The sequence below is a fragment of the Gavia stellata genome, chromosome 11 (assembly GCF_030936135.1).
Source record: "Gavia stellata isolate bGavSte3 chromosome 11, bGavSte3.hap2, whole genome shotgun sequence".
In the NCBI taxonomy this organism is placed as follows: domain Eukaryota; kingdom Metazoa; phylum Chordata; class Aves; order Gaviiformes; family Gaviidae; genus Gavia; species Gavia stellata.
This window is the reverse complement of record NC_082604.1, coordinates 11,663,290-11,682,857: the sequence shown is the minus strand read 5'-3', so window position 1 is coordinate 11,682,857 and position 19,568 is coordinate 11,663,290. Positions and strand designations below refer to the sequence as shown.

The 19,568-nt window shown below is 38.4% G+C and overlaps 1 protein-coding gene across 1 annotated transcript in view; it reads left to right on the top strand.

The window, feature by feature from the left end:
* Positions 1 to 19,323, top strand: part of COL4A4 (collagen type IV alpha 4 chain) — a 71,974-nt gene extending 52,651 nt beyond the window's left edge. Inside the window, exons 33-47 of the mRNA XM_059822629.1 lie at positions 630 to 693; positions 1,489 to 1,563; positions 2,027 to 2,134; positions 2,460 to 2,567; positions 7,150 to 7,221; positions 8,012 to 8,140; positions 9,948 to 10,055; positions 10,946 to 11,101; positions 11,779 to 11,877; positions 12,175 to 12,183; positions 12,989 to 13,120; positions 15,267 to 15,383; positions 16,122 to 16,310; positions 18,158 to 18,444; positions 19,060 to 19,323. Of these exons, the coding sequence (XP_059678612.1) occupies positions 630 to 693; positions 1,489 to 1,563; positions 2,027 to 2,134; positions 2,460 to 2,567; positions 7,150 to 7,221; positions 8,012 to 8,140; positions 9,948 to 10,055; positions 10,946 to 11,101; positions 11,779 to 11,877; positions 12,175 to 12,183; positions 12,989 to 13,120; positions 15,267 to 15,383; positions 16,122 to 16,310; positions 18,158 to 18,444; positions 19,060 to 19,323 (1,917 nt within the window). The remainder of the gene's footprint in view (positions 1 to 629; positions 694 to 1,488; positions 1,564 to 2,026; positions 2,135 to 2,459; positions 2,568 to 7,149; positions 7,222 to 8,011; positions 8,141 to 9,947; positions 10,056 to 10,945; positions 11,102 to 11,778; positions 11,878 to 12,174; positions 12,184 to 12,988; positions 13,121 to 15,266; positions 15,384 to 16,121; positions 16,311 to 18,157; positions 18,445 to 19,059) is intronic.
* The last annotated feature ends 245 nt before the right edge of the window (positions 19,324 to 19,568 follow it).

Here is a 19,568-nt window from a genome sequence, read left to right as displayed (position 1 = left end):
TACAAAACTGCACATATATCACATATGGATATAAGGTAAAATTCTTCACTGGCTTGTATGCTAGGTAGACAGGCAGTGAGATTACATGAAGCATAAAGCACAGGGGTTTTTTTGCTAAAGGGACATATCTTTGTTTGGCTTGTCTTTTATTATATTTCTTTGAAGAGTTAATCTGTGTTTTGCTGATTAGAGGTCATTATTCAAAAGGAAAAATAGAGAAATCTTTACATTTTTACTGTTAGATCACAACGTATTTCTGGTTAATGTTTATAGTAAATTTTGGGTGACATACAACAGTATTTGGTACATTTTTATGGTACCTTTTAAATCAAATTACTCAAGCCATGTGTGGGGAATTTAAGCTATTCATGCCAAGAGTTAGCATAAACTATAAAAGCACAAATTCAAAATTATTAGCAAGTCTAATCTACAGGTTCTTGGAAGTGTTAGTGGTCAGTGTTAGACATGTAACAAGGACAGCATGCTCTTCTGTTGAGCTTAAGATACAGTTCTGCTATTCATATCGATTGGTTGTCTGTTTATCAGTGTAAGAGAACCAAACGCTCTTATAGATCATCCTTGCTACACATGTATGTCAAACATTTTTATTTTATTTTTAAAAAAATCAGGGTGATGTTGGCTTACCAGGAATCCCTGGAAATCCAGGACTGACTGGCCCAAAAGGATCTAAAGGTAATGAGTTTATATAGACAGGGATTTGAAAAGAACAATATTGTTAGGATGTATATGCTCTGATAGATGCCGAGTACTCACTAGAAAAGGGAAAACAGGACAGAAGTGAAAATAATTAAAACATAAATGTCACTAGAAACAAGTCTCACTTACCTGAAGGCAAAATTTGCATTTTGGTATATTCTTTAAAAGTTTGTTCCTTTTAAAGTAGGTCTTACTGATTTAGAAGATAAATTTGTGTCAAATTTCATAGAGTTTAAAAACTCCATCAAACAAACGTAAAAATCCACTCATGGATCTGTAAAATTTGTCAAATCAGTTAAGAGAAAATGCAATCATTTATGGTATTATGGTATGGTATTATACAGATAGGTGGAATTTTTAAAATATTCCAACATGATTTATAATTCTTTTATATCACTTATTTTTCAGTGTTTTCCAGGTTATAATTTTTGAATTCTTGGAACTTCTGAAAGTGTAGTGTAAGAAGTCAGGCAGAGTTCATACCCATGCAGGCAAAATTATTCAGCTGAAAAGATGAAGTTTTGCATAGGTAGAGATTACTCTGAAAAATTATAGAATCATAGAATCGTTTAGGTTGAAAAAGACCTTTAAGATCATGAGCTGGCATGTAATTTGCATGTGCCAAAGCGTTTTTCATTCTGTGTTCCCTCAGTCCCTTTTATAGCTGTTAATATATATGAGTAAATTATCTGATGTTACAAAATTGTCCAGCTTTGGTTTTGTGGATGAAAAAGATACTTGTATGAAATGAAAGTCATTGTACCTCAACAGGCAAAACAGGTGACCCAACTCCTCTGCTTGGTACACATGGTCGAAAAGGGCCTCCCGGAGATCCAGGATTACCAGGTACCTCTGTCTGATTGAAGAAAAAATTGTATTTAAGAACTTCTTTTCTCTAAGTTTTGTTAGCAGAGAGGGAGCTCTGCTTCCTGTGCATATTGAGCGGTATTTTCTATAGTTATAAACCCAGAGATTAGAGAGGCATCACAATGTGCAATATGACTAGCATGAACACAGGAGGTAGAGTTTACTGTTGTCTAGTACAGCACTGATGAACATACCAATACTTACCAGAATAAAACCTGGCTTAACTATATCTTGCTAGCCATTTCTGCTATTTCAGATATCATCAGAGAGATCAGTATAATTCATTGCTAATAAAAAGATGCAAGGATCTGAAGTATTTGAATAAAACTCTTTTTCTAGTCCAGAAACTCCTTACTGAACTTTTGTATTTTTAAACTTATCGTGAGATGAAGAATGAGCAACTTTAAACAAATAAATGCTAGGTTTTTTGTTTTTCTTGAAGGACTCTGTGGATTCCCAGGAGAGAAGGGTTCACCAGGTATCCAAGGGCAACCTGGAAGACCAGGATCCAAGGGGGACCCTGGATACCCAGGAATACCTGGATTTCCAGGTAATGCCAAAGTTTAAAAAATAGTGCCATATAACAGCTCAAAAGAGATATGGAACAGCAAAATGCAGCTGAGGAGGCACCTCTGTGGAGGAGGCTAGAGAAATCAGAGATCATATGAAGGCGTATATTGAAAGCTATTTCAGTACCTGTAGACAGCAGCAGTAGTCTGCTCAGAGTCTCAGAGAGCAAGATCCATCAGTTCTTCATACATTCTCATACACTTCCAGATACCTCTGACTGACACAGTGCAATGCATAACATAAAAAAAAAAATCAACTGTTTAATAGATTTGCATATTTGCAGACTATTTTTTTCCCACTCTCAGGAGCTACAGGTCCTCAGGGATTGCCAGGAGAACCTGGAGAAAAAGGGAAACATGGAATTTTGGGGCCTCCAGGATTGCAAGGATTAGCTGGATCCCAAGGCAGAAAAGGTAAACAGTACACAGTGCAGTTCTACTGGTAATGTTAACAGCACCAGACATAAATACCCTTTTAGTAATGAAAATGAAAAAGGCCTAACTGTGAGCATGATTTTGATTCTGTGTTGTCTTAAACTACTAGAAGAATTAGCCAGTTTCCATCACCTTTCAAAAGTAACATAAATTCTACCTCAGAAAATCAGGCTACAATCTAAAATGAGTAAGGAAGAAAGTAGAAACAGATTCCGGTTCAGCTGATGTAACTGATTGCAGAAGTTAAGGAACAAAAAGGAGTTTGCAGTAACTCAGATGTTTCACTTTCACTTAACTTATGCTGCGTTCTACCTTTTCACCATGGAGTGCCACTGTTACTCTACAAAACCATCAGACTGCTATGGACAGTTTTGTCTTACAAATTTGTTCTAACAAATTGTGATAAGATAACTTGGGTTGGGTTTTTTGTTGGTTTTCTTGTTGTTTTTTCTCCAAAAACTGATTATTGGTGGATTTAAGATAGAAATGTTTCCTCCAAATCCTAATTTATACTTCTCACAATGACTGTTATGAGCCAGCAGTGTGCCCAGGTGGCCAAGATGGCCAACAGCATCAGAAATAGTGTGGCCAGCAGGACTAGGGAAGTGATCGTGCCCCTGTACTCAGCAATGGTGAGGCTGCACCTCAAATATTGTGTTCAGTTTTGGGCCCCTCACTACAAGAAGGACATTGAGGTGCTGGAGCATGTCCAGAGAAGGGCAGTGAAGCTGGTGAGGGGTCTGGAGCACAAGTCTTATGAAGAGCGGCTGAGGGAACTGGGGTTGTTCAGCCTGGAGAAGAGGAGGCTCAGGGGAGACCTTATCGCTCTCTACAATCACCTGAAAGGGGGTTGCAGAGAGGTGGGTGCTAGTCTCTTCTCCCAAGTGACTAGCGACAGAACAAGAGGAAATAGCCTCAAGTTGCGCCAGGGGAGGTTTAGGCTGGATATTAGGAAAAATTTCTTTACTGAGAGAGTGGTGAAACACTGGAACAGGCTGCCCAGGGAAGCGGTGGAGTCACCATCACTGGAGGTGTTTAAGGAACATGTGGACGTGGCATTGTGGGACATGCTTTAGTGGGCATGGTGGTGTTGGGTTGATGGTTGGACTTGATGATCTTACAGGTCTTTTCCAACCTTAGTGATGCTGTGATTCTGTTATGTTTAGATTGAATAGCAGTTCATCTATACAGTTGTTTTTGCTGGAGAACATTATTAACTTTTACTGTACTCAGAATGATAAATTGAAATTATAAATTACATTAATACTTCATAAAGAAAGGTAATCAACTCTGTGCTTTGTATCCTCTCTCTGTTATAGTGTGCTTCATAACCAGTTCCTGGACAGGAAGAATAATATTAGTGACCCATATACAGAAATCACAGTAAAGTAATACTTTGGGCTATGATAAATGGTTAGAGAGGACAATAGATTCACTTTTTCAAATTAAGACTAAGGAAAAATTGAGAAGGTTACTTGTAAACTACTGAAAATTTAAATGAAAAATGGAAACCATTTATGATTGCTTGCAGTAAATAAGTGGTGCTGATTTAAACTGTCGTGACAGATTCCTTGCTGGTGCATAATCTGCAAGAGAACATTTCATTGTTGCAAACAGTATTTGCTGTAACAAAGGCAGAGATCTGCAGTGACAGGGATGTCTAAATCGAGACGGGTAAAAAAAAGCATTCTTCTGCTGAAAACTTCTTAGTAGCAGATGGACTCTTTCCTTATTGTCATAAGTGGTAAGACACACTGCAGAAGTTATCCCAAGTCCTGCACAGGAAACACGTAACAAATTAACACATGTGCTGCAGAGGGAGAAGTTCAGTTCCAAATGGCAACTCATTAGAGACCAAGTTGCCTGCTAAGCCTTAGGATTCTATATATTGCCAGTATAATTGAAAAGAAGGTTAACACCTTTGAAATTATACCCAGTAATGAAAACTGAATGGAATTTGTATTCCAAGTCAACTGGAGAATATAGATCTTAACGCTGTTTTCAATAAATATTATTACTAGCATTAGAAGTGAAATGGTTAACTGGCTGTTCATAGCTAAGTACACGGCCTTGTTAGTCTAATTACTTCTCATTTACATTAGATGTCTTGTGCCTGAAGAACTTTTAGATTAAAAAAATTAGTTAAACAGCATTTACAAAAGCATAATCACATTTTCTTTATTACAGAGATAGTCCTACTAGTTAAGGGCTTAGTCTGACAAGCCTTACTTGTGTGAATAATCCTTGATGAAGCAAGTAATGTTAAGAACATCAGCAGAATTACTTCTGAGAGTAGAAGCTGAATTGGGCTGTAAAATACAGAAACAGTGGTTCATACATAGGTCAGCCAATTCAGCTGTACCTAGTAATATGGGACATAGCAATCCAAAAATCTAGAATTACAAGTGCTGATACTATAATGGATTGTTGGCAAATGTGTCAGAAATTCCCTGGAAAGCAAGTAGACCAAGCCATCAATCTTGACTGAATGAGCTAAAGATCAAAAAAGTTTTAAATGGTGACCTGGGTGCCAAAAATAGTTAGTAGTTCATAATAATTTTAAAATACCACTGTTAAATTCCCCAAATTGGCATGCAACTCTCACATAAATTTGAAAATGGGAACATGCCCAAAGCACAAGCAGGCTACAGAAAGCAGGACTGAAACTTAGAATGTCATGAAAAGTTAAAGAGCAGTTAATTAAGGGCATAGAAGATATTACAGGCTGGATCACTAGTATCCCATATTATAAAGGTAATTACACAGAGAGTGTATTATCAGTGTCTTGCAGGTTTTCAAACAATCTTTTGGATTTAAAATTTTTCCAGACAGGTGTTTGCTACAGGCTGGATTTCCCCCCCCCCCCACCTTTATTTTAATTTCTCTGTTAAATTTTAACTAAAATAATTCAACAGTTTCTGAGAACAAAGCTGTGGGATTATTATTTTTCATGTGTCTGTTAGGAAAAATAAAAGGGCACTAGAGTTCCCTTTCTCAAATGACCCATCTTTGAACTAGGGACCTTTAAATTTGTCAGGTGAAGCAGTTGAAGTGCATTTGTGTTGCTGTTCCTACAGCAATTTTTCCCTGCCAAATATGACCAGCTAATAAACTTAAAAAAATATATCCATTCATATGTGCTTAAGTAGGGTCATAAATTCTCCCATGATTCATGCTCTGGATATACAGCGGATTTGCATGCTGCGGGACATGCTGGGATCAAGCACAGGAACTGAAACAGAGAACATACATCTTCTATGCCAGGAAGTAGCTAGACAGGGAAAAGGAGACAGACAGAAAGATAATTCAGACTTGTGGAAGAAAAACACTGCAACTGGATTGGGAATCCTACATGGCAGGGAGAGGAACTGGTGGGGAATGAAATTAGGCAGAGTTAAGCAGCAAAGGTGAAAGAGACAGGACACTATTGTTCAACTTCTTGATGATCATCGTCCACTCTAATCTGTCCCTCTCTGGAACAAGAAGCATCCCAAGTCTATTCCTCTGTCTGAAACCTCTTTGAAACCTGTTACCAAATGACCCATCAGGTTTGTGAAATCTGTTCCTATCACCAGGATGATAGGCTGCCATCTGCGTTTAATAAGTGTACGTCTTCACATTTAATACTTATCTATACAACTTAGGAAATTATAAAGTGCTAATGACATGGAGATATTTTTACCCTCCACTGCAAACAACAAACAATCTCAAATTAGTTCAACTTTACAAAAATGGATAAAAAAATGCCATCTATGTTTTTATTTATTGTGTTCTACCAATTTTCAAAAAAGCAGGTATTATAAAGCAAACGTTATATCTGACTACCATGAAGACTCAGCCTGTGATCTGGTCATCTAGTGAACATCACTAGTGACAAAACTGCTCTATACTATCACACATCAGCATAGGTCTCAATTAGAGATTTGTTGTCTTCAAAGACTTTGTGTTGTTTAGTTTAAAGAATTTTTGTAATAGTGTGATGCAAAAAAGCATAGTTTTCTATGTGAAATCTGCAGGACCAGGGAAAAGAAGCCAGGTGAAAATTTAGCTTCTTTCTAGTGCAGCTAGATTAAGTTGCACTCACATTTGGAACAGAAGTTGTAAAGAAGTTCCAGCTTTACAGTTATTTTAGGTAGCGTCTGCATCCCAGTCAACCTGATCATGTAGTGATAACACAGCTAACTTTGGACTAGTTTATCACATGTAGCAGTAGTAGCCTAGCCACAGAAATGAGGTTCACCATAGAGTAAATTAGTCCATGCTGAGCTTCCTGCTGCTAGCTGCAGTACAGAAATACCTAAAGGATTAAAAGGTACGTTTTCTGATTGCTTTGATGTGAAACTGTATTATGATTGCTATTTTTAGATTTTTCACTTTTTCCTTTCCAAAAAGACTGCACTCAGGTGCAATGTGATCTTGTCTTCAGTTGCCCATAAGAATCAAGTTCAGCAAATAACCTGTCTTGATCCAGAATATGTTGTCAGAAAAAAAAAGGCATATTTTTTAATTGTGACTTTAAAGGATTATTGTGGCACCCAGTCATGCCTGTAATACCTCTCAGGTCTTCCTGGACTGCCCGGACTGGATGGCTTGGATGGACTAAAAGGTCAAAAAGGTTCTGCAGGAGCTCCAGGTAAAGAAAGGAAATTAGTTATGTGGAACAGAAAATCTTCTCTTAAATGACTGAATGTGCAAGGAATGATACACGTTATTTTGATATTTGCCTTGCCCAGAAGATATCATTAAGGCTCAAACTAAACCTTCAAGCAGAATCTAAAGTATGCCTAATGACACACCTGCAGTTATTTGTGGGGAAAACTTTAAAACTTCCATTACTCATTTAGTTTTGTTGGAACCTTTCAAGAGTGTTTATAAAAACGTCCAGTGCAGATGATTCAAAGTAGAGCCAAGTCTCCAGGTTTTTTATATGTAAAAGACAAAACTAACAAATTAAAAAGAGACTTATGAAATCCCAGGCCCATTAAAGTCTATGGGAGTTGTGCCACAAACTTAAGAGGAACCTGGATTTCACTCACACTGATCTATTTGGAACTTTCAAAAGGTGCTTTTGAAGCAGTATTAAAAAACAGTGCTCACCATCTATCTAGAGTTTACAAATATATGCTTATAGAAAATTAAATTTAGGACCATGCAATCAATTTACATTTCAAGTTACAGACAATAATGACACCATATAAAATAACCCCCAAAGAAGAGCATTAAAGCAAAGAGATTACTTTCAAAGAAAAAGATGAATTAGGGCCAGATTCAACAAAACTCTATCCAGCTTCCAAGAAAGAATCAGAAAAATAGCACTAGGCAACCCTCGCAAGAAGGAACATCTGCAGCTGGTATTTCTATTCTGCACATCTGTATTTGTACTCAGTGTAAGCTTTATGTACATAATTGTTTTCCTATAAAAGGTCAAAGTGAAACAGGGCCCCCAGGATACGCAGGAGAACTTGGACCAAAAGGAGACAGAGGTGAACCTGGATGGCCTGGTATTTCTATTCCAGGCCCCCCTGGAGAAAGAGGATTCCCAGGATTCCCAGGTAAGAAAGGCTTTTCTTCTTAGTGGTGCCCTGCAGAGTTAAAATGAAGCTCATACAGGCCCTTCCCCTGGTTAGTATGAATGTTAATACATACCTAGAAGATTCCCTCCCTAAAAACATTTCTGTTGCAGTAACATGCTGATGTTTCCTGAGTAGATACAGAGACCCCAGTATTTCTTCTTTATTATGTTACAGGAAAGAATGAGAATAGAAAAAATTATGGACTTGGACAGACTCAGGGAACTGCTAGGTGGAGTTGCCTCTTGGGAAGAAATTCCTGAAGAAAAAGAGTGCAGGAGATCTGGTAGTCACAGAAATACAATAAAACTATCAACTGTTCTGATGTAAATGCAAGATGGAACTGTATCACAAGATTGCTATGATTATTTAAGAGCCTTGGTGATAGAGGAATTGCATAGAAATAGGAAAAAGCAAGTGTTTGAGGAAGGGCTGCTAAGGTTAAGAGATTGGAGCATCTGTCATGTGAGGAGAGGCTGAGGGAAAGCAAATTGCTTAGCCTCCAGAAGAGAAGGCTCAGGGCAGATTTTATCAATGTGTAGAAGTGCCAGACAGGAAGGACATGGAGACAGATTCTTCATAGTGGTATCCAGTGACAGGACAAGAGGCAATGGGCACAAACTGACATAATAGGAAATCCTACTTAAATAAAAGGAAAAGTTTTGGTTTTCCTGTGAGGGCAATTGCATACGGGAACAGGTTGCCCAGAAAAGTTATGAAGTGTCTGGAGATACTCAAAACCCAGCTGGACAGAGTCCTAGACAACCTGCTCTAGCTGACCCTGTTTGGAGGAGAGGGTTGGACTAGAAAGTCTCCAGAGGCCCATTCAAGCCTCAGCAATTCTGTGATTAGAAGTGACATTAGCTTTACTCTACCAAACCTTGCCACAGTGTCACAAAGCAGAGGTGAATTCTGGTGAGGTGAATTATTCTAAGATGAAGACACAGTCATTTTTCTCAATTCAGTTACTAGTTCGTGAACAGGGGGAGTCAAGAGAATGGCACTGTTGAGGAAAAAGTTTCATTCTAAGATGTATTAACACTGCTTGACATAGGATGGGCAAGGCCTCCCATGGTATACTGTGTCCAGCTTTGACAAGTTAGGGAGAACTCACTAGAGAGTAAATGGAAGGATGGTGTCAAAAACAAGACTGAAGAAACTGCATTTGTTTTTTTGTGGAAAAGAGAAGGCAATAGAGTGCAACACACATGCTAACAAGCTACGACTATTCAAAAGTGTTATGCAGAGGATGGTAACGTGTAATTCTTCCTGCCTGTCACATGTAAGGGCACTAATGTCTTATTTTGCAGAAACCCAGATTACAAATTAGGAAACAAATACATTTAAGGCTAGTAAGTTTATCTTGTTCACTGAGGTTTTTAGGAAATGGCTGAACTCACTTTTGCTAGGAACAATCTGTGAATACTTATCCTGTCCCAGGCAGAATAATTTCACAGTCTCCACTTGTCTTACATTTTTACCATTTTTCCCAGTGTTAGAATTCAGGAGAAGGCAGCTACTTGTGGCAATATGCCAATATGTGATGATGCATTCTTTAGTTTAAGTAGATTTTATGGAAAGAATTGAAAATTTTAAAAATATAACAAATATTTTCACTTCTATGAGATGTCTTCATTAGCCTAATCACTGGTATGTTCAGTATACAAGTGAGAGCATACATTACCTCCATGACTTCACATGTCAGCATTCTTTTAGTTAGTAACTTATTTCTGTAATCTAAAAAAAATCTCAGATTTTTCTTTTTTTTTTGTAAAATGTGATCCCGTAGGTAGAAAAGGACCTGTTGGACCCCCTGGACCTATGGGAAGATCTCCTGATAGTGCTTCTCCTGGTCCTCCAGGTGATCAAGGACCACCTGGTTTAGATGGCATCAGAGGTATTAAAATCAAAAATACCAAATTTCATCATGTAAAAAGCCCCTGAGGCTACTAGGAGTCACTGGGTTGCTGTCTGTGGAACAACATTAAAAAGTGCATAGGGAACAAAGAAACCGATCAATACCTCAGTGAATACACAGAGAAGTGAACACTGGATAGATCACCAGAGCAAGGATAAAGTACAGATGTCCAGATTCAGTTTTCTGGGCTGTATGGTAATTCTGTACAAGTCCTGCTGCTACAACATATCTCAGTTTCCACAGAAGCAAACAGAAATAAGTTTATTGGCCTCTCTTCCTAGCAAGAGGGATGAAACACATTGTCCAGAAGCCTGCTGTTGTTGGTAAACCCACAAAAAGCTTTCCAATCTAAATCCAGCCCTGGGAAAGCTAAAGCTGGCAAGTCTTTTGTAAGCATTTATGTAGACCTCACTTCTGTTACAAGCACGGGTTGCCAAGGGATCCAGTCAATTCCTATGAATTCTGGTCCTCAAACAGAGCTCCTTCAATTTATTCTGACCCTTTACATTAAGTATTATCTGAACCCTTCCTTACCCAGTACAAAGACTTACTTCCTATTGGGAAATAGGGGATGGACATTGGAAGGGTAAGCAACACTATAATAAATATAGAGAAACAGTGTCTCAATGCATGTAACTAATTTGCCACCTTTTACTTGCACAGAATCTACATAGTTTTGGGAGCTATTCCTATTATTGTCTTCCTTACAATGCCTTGGACAAAGACGAATGCTAGTATCTCCACAAACATGCAAGCACTGTTCTACATCCCAGGGAAAAAACCCAAAAGCAAAAAACCCAATGCAACACGGCTATTTTTAGATGTTTATGCTTCATGCATGTATTAAGAATAAAGTTCTTTTACCATAGGTCAGCCTGGGAATCCTGGTCCTCCTGGAGAGACTATCTTTGTGCGAGGAGATCCAGGTGATATTGGTATTCGAGGGGCACCAGGTAATCCTGGGCAGCGAGGGCAGCCAGGAGCCAGAGGTCTTCCAGGGAACCAAGGAAGAGGAGGCCCAAAGGGTATGTTCCGAGATGTTTTTAACTAGCATATGCACCTATGCCCAGCCCTATGCAACTGAGCCTTGTGCACAGGGCATTGACATTGGAGACTGAGCCAGACAGACAGGGTAGGCTGGACATTTCATAGCTCTGCCCTGTTACCTACAGATAAGATAAGGCCGGGGTAGAAGGTAGAAGTAGAGCCAGACTCACATGTACTGCTTCCAACAACTTGTTGGAAGAGTCCCCTACCAACCTGAGAATGAGGCAGTAAAACTTTTGAATCTGCCAGAAAAAGCAAACCTTGACCTCTCTGCAGGGGTCTTGAGAAACCAGGGAAGATGCACTTGTGTTTGAACTAACACAGTCTCACATCTGCCCCCATATCAATAGCTTTGGGCTTTCAATAGATTCTTCAGTTTGAAAATAGGGATTTAGATACTCTGCTTCCTCCACACACTGTAGAGAAGTCTATCTACACCAATCCCTTCCAATCTCTACAAAAAGAAAAGTCATAAATTTTAATTCTGTTCAAGACCAGGGAGGGGAGAGGAAAATGTACATTTCTCTCTGGGAGACAACAGAGTTGAGCTGTCCCAAGCATTTTTCGTTACTCAAGCAGCCAGACTTCATCTTATTTATGTGTTCACCTTCTTGGAATGCAACCACATGTAACTGCACAACTGTTTTCTTTCCAGGTCCTAAAGGAATCCATGGCCCACAGGGTCCACCTGGTGCTATAGGACAACCAGGAGACCAAGGTTTTCAAGGAAAACCTGGTCCCAAAGGTCCCACAGGTACTTACAAACCTGTTGCTCATCATCACTCAATTGTAACCATGATCTTTCTGTTCATATATAATCTTACTACCATTTACTTGCATACAGACAATTTAAACAATATCAGAAAAAAACCAACTTAACTGATTTCTCATTTGAGTTATGTAAAAATTTCTGAACTACGTATTTGTTTCTAATGTCACCTCATGTAAGTGATTTCAGTTCTCATTCCATTCTTCAATTTACATGCCTGAAACATGTTTCCACCTGCACCACAATGGCCGCAATCTGCTTTCCATTTTTCAAATCCTTCAGGTTTCATAGGTAAGTTCATGACTATTGATTATTGTTCTAGGAATAGTAGGTACAGCTACAACAACATAGTTCTAATAGATTTTTCATATAAATAGCTAGCACTTCCAAGCAGACCAATATCATAATGATACATTGAGAAGCCTCATGCTATGATGTCAGACAGACTTGTAAAACACACTTGTTTCAAATTACCATTTTGTTTTTTGGTTGTCACGCAAGATACTTTCTAACCAAAAACCTGGCAAAAGCTTGAGTCCTAACACTGAATTACTACAAACACTGAACTCTTAATCTGACTAAATTAATCTGATTCTGATTTTGTTCCAAAATGCAAATAGCCAATAGCTCCCAGTAACTTTCAATACATAAAATGTGGCCATTCTTTTTTATTATTGTGATTTTAAATTGATATTGTGGGTTAGCTTCTTTGGCCTGCTTATTGATGGTTATGCAGCCACGGAGTAGGCAAAGTACTGTAAATCTTCACATGTGCTAAGGTGTTTGTACTGAAGTTGGGTAGACTTTAGGCTTTAACTTAAATCAGTTTGGGGCACATTAAGACAGAAACTGTACACCAAATATTTGAAACATATCAGCTAGCATACACTTGCTAACACATGCTTGCCATGCTGTTAAATGCTGTGCTAAAAGACTAAGAGTAAAATTAAAAGCAGTGAGACTCAATAATTCAAGAATTTAAAATACTTAAAGTATACAATTTAATACCAAAACCAGCTAACTGTTATGTTGATTTTACACATGGGAGCTATTAACCAATCTTCTGTCTAATTTACTTTCCTATTACACATTCCAGGTGACCCTGGTGAACCAGGAAAAATAGATGATTCATGCCGTGCAATCCCAGGGCCTCCTGGGGAAGCAGGGCAAAGAGGAGATGATGGCTCTGCAGGATTACCAGGGCCAATAGGCCACCCTGGACCCCAAGGTAAGCTTGTGTTTTGAAAGCTGGGATGTCTGTTTTAGCCATTTAGACAAAAAATTGAAAAGGGTTAGAATGTCAATGCTACTTCTCTATGTTTTACTTTATCTCTTCCCCTTAAACACTTATTAACAGTCTCCAGCAACATGTAGTGGGCTGGTTAATGCTGAGGATGATGGATCAATATAGCTGAATCAGGCTGCTTGAGCCTGTCTGCACAGCATTCCCTTTTCCTAGGCCAGGGAGGGCAAAAGCAGACACTGTTGAGAAAAGAGTTCTTTAAACAGTATTTTTCCTTTTTACCAACAAATGAAAAAGCAATGCCTCAAAACCACTCGTATAGTTTAGATAGGTTATATTTGGAGGACGTTAAAAATACACATGCTTTAAAATTTAGCAATAATGAATCACAAAGCTCTGCTAACCAAAGTCCTAAAAGGACACTGAAGTCAGAGAGGCAGGTACAATAGTACATTTTATCTGTTAGAACATGGAAAAGTTACAAAAGAAAACTGACCAAAAGAGATCTTAAAAAGAAGTGATGAAAGACTGAAATATTCTTCTGGTAGATAAAAAGAAAACAAGGGTGATGCTGGTACTGATGATTCCAACAGAGTGGCCATCTTCACAGAAATATAGCATAGCATGTCTGTGTAGTGTCTTCAGTTTAGGTTGTGTCTAACTGTGGTGTCTTCAGTTTAGACAGTCAAATCCCTCACATGGTTTTAGATATTTCCTACTTGGGAAACCAAAATTTGTTGTGGTGGCTGCACTGGACATCCCATGTCTCCAGAGAGAAAAATCCATTATTTTCTCCCAGGAGATTCCCTGCAGTAGTCATTCCTCTCATGAAAGTGAATGCAAGGCAATTTTCAGTGAACTATCTAGTTTCACATATCTTAATTGATTTGCCAACTCAAAGGTGTTTCTGGCGTTGAATTACTGTGTTTCCATTATATACATCATTAAAACAGTTTCTGTAAAACCAGATGATACAATGATACATATTTGCACTGGTTTTATGAAAGAAACACTTAGTAATGCCTTTCCTTTCATTAAGATAGCAGAATTCCAATTTTCTGCTGGCTTGTAAGGCAAACTGGAGGTTTTACTGGCAAAAGCAATGCATATTACTAAAACTTCAGTGTACTTGAGCTTTGGCAAAATAACTACGCAACCAGCACTGAAAAGCTGTTAAATTGTTTTGACTGGTTTAGATTCTCTTAATGAATCTAATAAAAAGTAACATGCGGAAATTTTGAGTGTTGTGATACAACCTTGAATTACTCAGTCTGCAGGTTAAATAGCAAATTTGCAAGGAATGAAACACACACCATTAACGAGAAACAACTGTGGTGCTAAAGAAACACACTCATCTGAAAACTGTTTTTTACCAAAAGAGGAAAAACACTGCTGAGTGCAATAACACCTGACAAGTGTAACTTTGTTCAATTCAGATTATGTTTAAAGTAGCCAGTGAACAGGACCATCACTATCTGTGCCCTGCATATAAGATGTGTCTTTTACTGTCATGGCCACACCTTGCTATCTGCTAATGTATTTTTATACAATAATGCATTTTTATGCATGTACATATGACAAATATAAAAAGGTGAGGCCCTCAGGAGCCTAAAAATGTCTTTACTCTTCCCCACTGGATGTAGTTCAATTCTGCAGTCCCTCCCTGTTCTCTAAGTACTCTTAATACATGCATTACTTCACAGGAAGTTCAGTACATGTTTAAAGACTTTGCTGAATTGGGTCCTAAAAGATGAAGGCCTGCCATAGGATGTTATAACTCATTACATGGCACAGATACTGATGGCAATTCTGCAGGAGACTTGTCATGATAGTTTGTTAGTGCTTTGATTTCAACTGTAAATCACACAAGTTCTGTAGAGAGGACAAAACCTTATCAGCAGTTGCTGTTACTAAAGTCACGCCTCTGAGCTACTACTGTGGTCACAAGGTGAGTAAGTTGTAAAGAGAATTCCCAGCAGAAAGCAGTTCTGCACCTCTCTATCCTGAAGTGTCATTTCTTGGTGGTGTCAGTTCTGCTGACTGGCCCTTTGCATGCTGTATATGTTTGGACAATGTATAACCTTTAAATGCAGCCATATGAAGGGAAAGTGCATACTTTGTATTTATCTAGGAAGAAAAGGTGAAGAAGGGTCATGTGGCTTGCCAGGTCAAGATGGCTTACCTGGGGCACCTGGACCACCAGGTGACCAAGGGAATATAGGAGAGCAAGGATATGCTGGGCCACAAGGTAAGAATGGAAGATGACTTTTAGGGGAGAGATATGTGACATGAGATATAGACTAAGCTTTCTCTCTACTCCCCCAATTCACACATGGATACATCCACCTCTAGCCTGAGATACTATGACACTTCTTTCCCCCTTGCAGTTGAAGCACTGATAGTGACATTTGTGAATGATTTCTTAACACATAAAAGACCTACTGGAAGAAAAGTTCTCTTGGCATCCATTATTAACCAGAAAGGCAATTAGCCACACGTGCTTAAACACCATATATCAATAGGTATGCATTTCTGAGTCAGGGGTAATGGTGCAACTGTCTGTGAGTAATTAAAATTGTATTTTAACTGTGACTGCTGTTTAATAAATTAATGGTTTAATACATATGTGAGGAAAGGGCATCTACTGTTACTGCAGGGATTCAAATTCAGTCCAGACAAGTTGTCCTAGCGGGTAAGTCTGAGAAATCATTGCCCACCTCAGTTCACTTCTTAATCCATACAGCACAGAACAGAGGCACAATAGAGAAGCCAACTGTTCAGCATTCAGTGGCAATCTAGTTCATTTCTCTCCCATAAGGATAACACGAGTCTACTGTTTCTTTATTGCCCATGACAACCTGTGAAGTTGTATTATATTCAGTCAGGAACACTTTACTGAACACTTAAATATAGTAAAAGACAAAAGTTCACACTAGCTATGTGTTCATACAAGTACATTTCTTTTACCTTTTCTCCTATGTATAAGGTCCACCTGGCCAGACTGGTATCCCAGGACCACCAGGCCCCCACATTAGATCTGCGAGTGGATTCTTGCTCGTCCTTCACAGTCAGTCAGACAGAGAACCACTCTGTCCACAGGGGATGCCAAAATTATGGACTGGCTATAGTCTGCTGTACCTGGAAGGACAAGAGAAAGCTCATAATCAAGATCTGGGTATGTACTGTAGTACATAACTGCTCTCCAGTTAAGGTCTAATATTGTGTGATCTATACAATGAAAGACAAATCAAATGGAGCACATGATAGAATCATCAATTACTTCTTTTCTACAGACTAAAAACTAATTTACACTGATTATAATGAACTTGGTTATGCTGCCCTATTATGTGACCCATTTAAAATGGCTTTCTGCTGCTATGCAGTTGAACGAAAAAAGTATTTCTACCTCTAAGTAATTTTGAGTAGCAGTTGGAGAGATGAGTGGTTTATTTCACTCATCCTGGCTAGTCATTTTGGGCTGTCTTTTAACTCACTGGAGAGATTTTCCTAGATCAGGAATCTCATTCGGCCACTCTGAAATAACTCCCTGGAGGGTCTGCTCCTTTTTACTGTAGAGACAGCTTGGCAAAAAAGAGCTGGTTATGTTAGGTGGTTGCAGTTAGACAGTATAAATAAGCTTTACAAATATAATTCTGCATCATGTGTACAGCAGAATTGTGTGCTTTGAAGAGTCAGAAGCTAGTGGTTTTTGGAAAAGACAGAGCCAAATTTCTCCCAAAGACAGCTCCTTTTGGTGTCTTGGATCATTTCTTCTACGTCTTCTACAATTCTGACTAAAATTAGCTGTCTAAATAAGCCACCAGACTTGCAGCCTGAGAAACTGATTGGCAGCAATTTGCACAGAAGTTGTCTCCTCAGTTCTTGTTGACTTGTTATACAAGAGGCAGAGAAGTCTCCTAGGAGGAAAGATCAAGGACCTAATAAGCTGGACAAAAAATAAATGCTTAAAAGAGCAATAAAAGGAGATATTTTTAGTACAGAACTGTTGTTTTGAAATGTTTTCACTATTGTGTGTTTGGCATTCCCCAGGAGAGCCAGTTGGTAACAGAATGCCTTATAACAGCAGTGAAAATAAGATTCAAAGACAATAAAGTCCTTGTTTTCTGTGATCAGTGTGTTCTTTTTGCAGGCATTTTCCTTACTCAGGCTACTCCAGATCCTTTATTAGTACTGGAATGGAATATTATCAGTAATAAACAAAACTGGCTTCTGTATAGAAATGTCACATCTTTAAAGAAGGCATTAGGGGGTTGGGGCATTACCGAAATAATACATCAGACAAAGTTCAAGGCAGAACATATATGCAGTGATTATTATTGTTAACTACATACATCATCATGAAAGTGTTCAAAATCAGTTCTGGAAGAAGAACTTCACCTCTAAAGTATGCTGAAGTATGTAGTAGTCACTTCTTAATTCCCACTGATGTCTGCTTGATGAGAATTTTGCAGGATTGGCTCTGCAAAATCCTTCAATCCTTTTATTTCACTTTGAGAGTCTGTGAAACCTTTCTGGAAGGCAGTAGAACAGCTGCTGAGATTTCAGCTTAACGCACTGATAGCAACGGCTTGTCATACTTTACAAAAATTTTCTATTTATCAGCATTGGCATTTGGTTTCTCACTGCTCCTAATGAGTTTGTAAATAGCTAATCTCCTTTTAAACCACCCGCCACTTCTTGCCTAATTTATTTTTCAGCGTTGGCACAGCTAAGAAATTTGTTATCATAACTGTTTCCCATGGTGACAAACTACATCAGGTTTAAATACTGGATTGTGACACAATTAAATATTATTGGTCAAAGGAAGATACTTACTGGTAAAAAAAGTTTCTGTTTTCAATATAAGTAGCCATTTTGGTAAACAACATGGGAGGTTTAAGATCTGTGAATTATGTAACTCCTGTTAAGATACATAGTTCTGCGGCAACATTGGCCAGAATACTATTTTCAACTTACCTAGAAAGAAGTGGAGTAATTTCCATCATTTGTTATTATTTTCAGGTCTGGCAGGATCATGTCTTCCTGTGTTTAATACCATGCCCTTTGCTTACTGTAATATCAACCAAGTTTGTTACTATGCCAGTCGAAATGATAAGTCGTACTGGTTGTCAAGTGCTGCTCCTTTACCAATGGAACCACTCTCTGAAGAAGAAATACAACCATATATAAGCAGATGTGCTGTATGTGAGGCCCCAGCCCAAGCGGTAGCAGTTCACAGCCAAGATCAGTCAATTCCTCCCTGCCCAATGAACTGGAGGAGTCTTTGGATAGGATATTCTTTTTTGATGGTAAGAGTCTGGGAAATCATCACATATATAAGTTTCTTTCATACAGCTTTTGTGTTCTAAAGGTTCAAACACTTTTAGCTCTGAAAAGTACACTACCCAATGTCTAGCAAACATTAAAAAGGAAAATTCACAAAAAGAAACAAGACGAGGATTAGTTCCAAATGGCAGAACCTGGCTCTAGCTAGATATACTAAAGTCATAGCCTTAAGCTACACATTTCTTAAAATCACAGAGATTTTGCTTGCTTGTCTTTAGTAAACAATTGGATTTTCATGTGCAAAGACACACTTCAGAATTAGAGGTCCAGGTCTTTTTAATGCCATCCTCTAGTTATATTTGTAGCAGTTTAGATAACAGCGTCGTTTAGAATTGACCTGGATTACTCTTTTCTTCAGTTTGATAAATACCAGAAAAACAAGTGAGCTGGCTCTCAACTTCTGAGATTAACTCATTACAGAGCAAATTAAGATTTTTCTCCAGCAAAGGAAGCTTACTCCAACTTAAGATCACCAAAAATACTACAGTTAAAAGCAAATAAAGTCAGAAAAAGACAGATTAACATAATTTACCTGTTTCTCATGCACAGTTATCAAGTTCTTTCATTGTTCTTTCCAGCACACTGGATCTGGTGATCAGGGTGGTGGACAGTCCCTTATGTCACCTGGAAGTTGCCTAGAAGACTTCAGATCAGCACCATTCATTGAATGCCAGGGTCAGCGAGGAACATGTCATTTTTTTGCTAATGAATACAGTTTCTGGCTAACAACCGTGATGCCCGAATTGCAGTTTGCATCAGCCCCCCTGTCAGGAACTCTTAAAGAAGGACAAGAGCAGAGGAAAAAAATCAGTAGATGCCAGGTATGCCTGAAGCATGGCTAACAAGCAAAACAAAAATGAACAGCTAGAGTGAGACTTGGATAAGGATGAACAACATGTAAAGGTTTAAACTATTTAATATTTGAATATATTTGAAAGTGTGCAGCACTGTTCTTTTTGTTTGAATGGATATAGAAGACTGAAAGATGAAATATCTGTTGAGCCTCATCCACCCATGTACACACATCTACAGGTAGTAAAATCTAGTGTAAACATCTTAAAAAAACTCTGTCACATTGGAATTCACT